Source organism: Geospiza fortis, unplaced genomic scaffold, assembly GCF_000277835.1.
Source record: "Geospiza fortis unplaced genomic scaffold, GeoFor_1.0 scaffold2674, whole genome shotgun sequence".
Classification (NCBI taxonomy): domain Eukaryota; kingdom Metazoa; phylum Chordata; class Aves; order Passeriformes; family Thraupidae; genus Geospiza; species Geospiza fortis.
In genome coordinates, this window is record NW_005054763.1 from 37,504 (window position 1) to 43,138 (window position 5,635).

At 51.4% G+C, this 5,635-nt stretch overlaps 1 protein-coding gene across 1 annotated transcript in view; it reads right to left on the minus strand.

Moving 5' to 3' along the window:
- The window catches only part of ATP13A1 (ATPase 13A1), a gene marked incomplete at its 5' end in the record, with an annotated part of 13,336 nt that overhangs the window by 5,333 nt on the left and 2,368 nt on the right, over window positions 1-5,635 (minus strand). The window contains 10 exons of the mRNA XM_031065409.1: window positions 1-114; window positions 448-558; window positions 1,005-1,177; window positions 1,754-1,911; window positions 2,764-2,884; window positions 3,076-3,213; window positions 4,018-4,144; window positions 4,370-4,540; window positions 5,066-5,172; window positions 5,453-5,522. The exon at window positions 1-114 is cut by the window's left edge and continues 7 nt beyond it. Of these exons, the coding sequence (XP_030921269.1) occupies window positions 1-114; window positions 448-558; window positions 1,005-1,177; window positions 1,754-1,911; window positions 2,764-2,884; window positions 3,076-3,213; window positions 4,018-4,144; window positions 4,370-4,540; window positions 5,066-5,172; window positions 5,453-5,522 (1,290 nt within the window). The remainder of the gene's footprint in view (window positions 115-447; window positions 559-1,004; window positions 1,178-1,753; window positions 1,912-2,763; window positions 2,885-3,075; window positions 3,214-4,017; window positions 4,145-4,369; window positions 4,541-5,065; window positions 5,173-5,452; window positions 5,523-5,635) is intronic.

The window sequence follows — 5,635 nt, forward strand, 5'->3', positions numbered from 1 at the left end:
ACTCTGGATCTCCCGGATCACGGCCTTGGAGTCGGCTTTGAGTGGGGAGGAGACCAGGATGAACCCCACGAATCTCAGGTCACATTCCAGGGACTCCCTCTTCATCTCCCGCACCTTTTGCACGGCAAAGTCCTGGATTCAGCATTCCCAAATCCCTTCAAAAGCCAAATTCCTCCTCCCACCGGTGATTCCCGGCATTTGGAGCATCCCCCGGAATGAGTTTGACACTCCTAAAAGCTTGGAGCGATCCCAAATTCCCCAAAACAAAAAGGGTTTTCCTTGGAAAAAATTCCTTTGGGATGCTCTGAAGGGGCTCAGGAATGGGAATTTCCCTGGAAAAAGTCCCCGAAAGCCCCAAATTCCACCCCAAAAAACACCTCTCCTTCTCCCAGCCTCTCTCCCAGCATTTCCAGGCCTGGAATTCCGGGGTTTTTCCCATTTTTTCACCTGCTGGTGGCTCAGGGCTCCCAGCTCTTTGTAGCCCAGGGCCAGGACCCGCGCGCCCTCGTGGGAGAACTCCCGGTGGATCTCGTGGTAGTTGCTGGGACACTGGGACAGCTGAGGGAAAGAAACCCGGAGGATATTCCATGAGTGAGGAACCCGAGGGAATTCCGGAGGGTTTTGGCGGAAAACTGGGAAAAACGAGGAGATCTGAGGGGAAAGGGAGGCAGGGATGTGGGAGAATCCGCGTGGAATTTGAGGGAATTCAGGATAATTCAGGATAATTCAGGGTATTTACCCCAGAATTTACAGTCCTACCCCTTCCATCTCCCTGATCTCCCAACGTTCCCCAGACTCCCTGTTTTATCCTGGAATTCTCCCCTCACCACAGAGCCTGGGCACAGCCATTTGGAGCTCCTGGCACTCCCAAATCCCTGCTTTTCCCGGAATTTCCCCTTCCTGCACGCTCTGGGCCCATTTCCCCTCAGCACAGGGGGCTCCTGGCATTCCCCGATCCCCGTTTTTCCTGTTTTCCCCGTTTCCCACCCCGTTTCCGCCCTCACCATGGCGTGCAGGGTCTCGGGAGCGCCCTTGACGGCCGCCAGGTATCGGATTTCTCCGGAGGCGTTTTCCAGGGACGCCAGCACCGCCATCCTCTTCAGGGCACTGGAGAAATGAAAGCGCTGGTGAATTCTCATTCCCGGAGTTTTTAGACTCCTCGGGAAAACTTTCTCATCTGGAAACAAAGGAAATCAGGAAATCCTGAAAGGGGGTGCTGGGAGGGAAACGGGGGAGTTGGGAATGGGGTAAGGGGGGAAAAGAGGGAATTTGGGGTGGTTTGAGGGGGATCTGGGTTGAATTCTGAGGGATTCGGGGGGAATTTGGTGGGAATTTGATGGAATTCTGGGGAATTTAGGTGGATTTCAGGAGGATTTTGTGGGATTTTTTTTGTGGGGATTTTGAGAGATCTCTGTGGAAGGGTTTTGTGGGATCCTTGCGAGGATTTTGCGAAGATTTTGTGGGGCTTTTTTTTGTGGGGATTTGGACAGATTCTTGTGGGAATTTTGTGGGATTTTCTGCGGGGATTCTGTGGAGTTTTTTGTGGGGATTTAAAGAGATTCTTGTGGGAATTTTGTGGTTTTATTTGTCGAAGTTTTTGCAGAGATTTTGTGGAATTTTTAAGATTTTGCGAGATCCTTTGGGGGGGAATATTTTGCAGCAACCCGCAACCGTTTTTCCCGAGCTTTTTTTGAGCTTTTCCCACCCGAAACGCCTCAGAATTGCAGGGAGAACTGCGGATTTTGGGATTTACCTCTGGTCAGCGTCCAGTCCACGGCCGTCAGCATGGCTTTCTCCAGAGGGTCGCCCACGATGCTCCCGTCCTCCAGCTGCACCAGGGAGTGGCAGCAGGCGATGGCCCGGTGAGTCTCCAGCGGGATTTCCGACACTGGCAGCACCTCCTTGCCTTCCCTGAGGGAAAATTTGGGATTCTGGGATCATCCCCCAGGGTTCTTGTCGAGGGGATTGGTGGGGAATTGAGGCAGAAGGAAAAGAAAGGGGAAAAATCGGGCGAAACGCTCAAAATCCCGTAAAAAAAAACTCCACAAAATGTGATGTGAAATCCCATAAAAATCCCACCAAAAAAAAACCCCACAAAAAGCAAAACAAATTCCCCCTAAAACTATATAAAGAATTCCACAAGATCCAGCCACAAAACCCCACAAAAAATAATCTCAAAAAATCCCCCCAAATCTTTGCGCAAAATCCGCGCAAAACAGCCCAAAGAAAGGTGACAAAAAAATCACACTAAACCCTCACACAATCCTCACGAAGTTCCAACAAAAAAACGCCACCAAAAATCCTTGTGCAATCCCAAAAAATCTTTACAAAAAAACCCCAGGATTTTGACAGATTCTGTGGGATTTTTTGTGGCAATTTTGAGAGATTTCTTGTGAGGCTTTCGTGGGAATTTTGTGGGGATTTTTGGGGGGGATACTTTGTTGGGATTTTGTGGAATTTCTGTGAGGGTTTTGTGGGATTTTTGTAAGGGTTTAGTGGGATTATTTGGGAGGATTTTGTGGGAATTTTGTGGGGGCTTTTTTGTTGGGATTTTGTGGGATTTTTCTGGGAAGATTTTGTGGGATTTTTTTGAGAAGATTTTGTGAGAATTTTCTGGGATTTTTTAAAAAATCTTTTTGGGGAAGATCTTTTAGACTGATTTTGGTGGAATTCCTTTTTTTGATTTCTCGCCAGGATTTCGTGAAGACCTCGTGAGATGTTCCTTTGATTTTTTTGGGGGGGAATTTTGAGATCAGGACCCACCTGAGCCCAGCCACCCCTCGCACCACCAGGTGGTCACTGGTCAGGGTCCCGGTTTTGTCGAAGCAGCAAACCTGGACCTTCCCTGCGAAGGGGATCCGGAACGGCTCCGTGCAGTACACGTCTGGGAGAGGGCAGAAATGGGAACGTTGTGGGGAAAGACGGGAATGCTCAGGGGAAAACAGGGATCCTAGGGGGAAAAGTTCTTAAAAAATCGCCCGAATTCAACAAAATCCCCCAAAATCCCCACAGCAAGCCGCTCCCTCGTGCCAGCCCAGCTCCATCCCCGCTCCCGAACGGCGCAGGAGGGCTCACAGAGCTTGGCCAGCGCGATCAGGGAGGTGTTGACGGCCAGCGAGAGCTCGATGGGCAGCTCGGGGGGCACCACGGACGTCAGGATCAGGGCGCACTCCAGGAACAGGCGGTACTGGTTCCGACGGGGGTCCTTGGTGCCTGGGAGCCACGGGAAAGCGGGATCATGATGGGAAAAACGGGATCAGAAAGGGGAAAAATGGGATCAGAAAGGGAAAAATGGGATCACAATGGGAAAACAGGATCATGATGGGGAAACGGGATCAGAAAGGGGAAAAACAGGATCACGATGGGGAAAATGGGATCATGATGGGAAAAAATGGGATCATGATGGGGAAAACGGGATCAGAAAGGGAAAAATGGGATCACGACGGGGAAAATGGGATCACGATGGGAAAAACGGGATCAGAAAGGGAAAAATGGGATCACAATGGGAAAAATGGGATCACAGTGGGAAAAATGGGATCATGACGGGGAAAATGGGATCACGATGGGGAAAACGGGATCACAGTGGGAAAATGGGATCAGAAAGGGAAAAACGGGATCACGATGGGGAAAACGGGATCACAGTGGGAAAATGGGATCATGATGGGAAAAATGGGATCAGAAAGGGAAAAGATGGGATCACGATGGGGAAAACGGGATCACAGTGGGAAAATGGGATCATGATGGGAAAATGGGATCAGAAAGGGAAAAACGGGATCACGATGGGGAAAAACGGGATCATGATGGGGAAAACGGGATCATGATGGGAAAATGGGATCACAATGGGGAAAAACGGGATCGCAACGGGGAAAACGGGATCACGATGGGAAAAAACGGGATGAAAATGGGATTAGGGGAAAAAACGGAATAAAAATGGAGTCCGGATCATGGAACATCGCTCGGGGATCCCTCCCCCAAACCCCGGAATTGCCAGAATTCCCGGAATTCCGAGATTCCCACCCTGGATCCAGACGTAGGCGGCGGCGGCGATGGCGAAGATGAGGAGGAAGAGGATGAAGATGAAGGTCTCCAGGTTATTGGCCGTGACCCTCTTCACCCCAAACAGGATTGTCCGGAGCAGCTTTCCCTGCAAAACCAGCTTTGGTCAGGAATCCCATGGAAATCCCTCCAAAATTCTGTGGGATTCTGTCCAAAGAAGCACGGAATGGGAACTCCGACTCTGGGAAAAGCCTGGAATTCCTTTGGAGCTTGGGAATTCTTCCCATTCCCGACCTTCTCCTTTTTCCCAACCCTTGATTCCTCCCTCCTCCCGAGCCCCATTCCCAGCAATTCCCAGGAATTCTTGGCTCACCTGGGAGGTGTTGAAGCCGGTGCGGAGGGCGTAGGCCAGGCACCCGTTATCCACGGCTGGGGAGGGAACAAATCCCAGGGAATTCCCAGGAAATCCCAAGGAATCCCCCACTACACCCACTCCAGAAATTCCCACAAATTCCTGAGGAAACCCCCGAGGAACTCCCGGGAACTGTGGGGTGTGAATTCCCAGGAGTTTCGCGCAGGAATGAGGATGGTCCCTGAGGGAATTCCAGGGTGGAAATTTTGGGGTGGGAGTGCCCAGGACTCTGGGGCAGAAATGTGGGAATTGCTGCCTGAGGAGGATGGTCCCTGTGGGACACTTCCAGGGAATTCCAGGGTGGGAATTTCGGGGTGTGAATTCCCAGGAGTTTCGGGCAGGAATGTGGGAGTTTCTCCCTTCGGAGGATGGTCCCTGAGGGAATTCCAGGGTGGGAATTTCGGAGTGTGAATTCCCAGGAGTTTCGGGCAGGAATGTGGGAGTTTCTCCCTTCGGAGGATGGTCCCTGAGGGAATTCCAGGGTGGGAATTTCGGAGTGTGAATTCCCAGGAGTTTCGGGCAGGAATGTGGGAGTTTCTCCCTTCGGAGGATGGTCCCTGAGGGAATTCCAGGGTGGGAATTTCGGGCTGGGAATTCCCAGGAGTTTCGCTTTTCCCCCCCGTTTTCCTCGTTTTTTCCCCCGTTTTTTGCCCCCACCTTCATCTGAGGCACGGACTCCCCGGTCAGCATGGCCTCGTCCACCACGCAGCGGCCCCGCAGCAGGAGAAGGTCACAGGGCACCAAATTCTCCTGGGGGGAGCGGCCTGAGGGCAGAAATTCCCAGAAGTCACAGAATTTTCTAAATTCCCAAGCCAAACTCATCCGTTTTTCCATTTTCCCCACTCCAAAACCCACCATTTTCCCATCTCCCCGCCCCACTTTTCCAGCCCCAGATCTGTAGGAAAAGGGTTTGGAGAAGGGAAAACTCGGGGGAAAAAAAAAGCCTCTGGAATTCCTGAAATTTTAGGAATTCGTGGAGCTACGACGTTTTCTGTGGGAATTCCCATTTCTGGGGCGTTTTTCCGCGGGAATTCCCGTTTTTACCGATGGAGACGATGTCCCCTGCGATGATCTCGTCGCTGGAGATCGGGCGCCACTTCCGGTTCCTGTAGACCTGGAATTCCCAAACAACCCCCAGGTTCCGGGATGGAATCGATGGGAAATCCGCAGGAAAAAGGACACAAAGTGGGGAAAAAAATCCCCAAAATATCCTAAAATCCCCCAAAA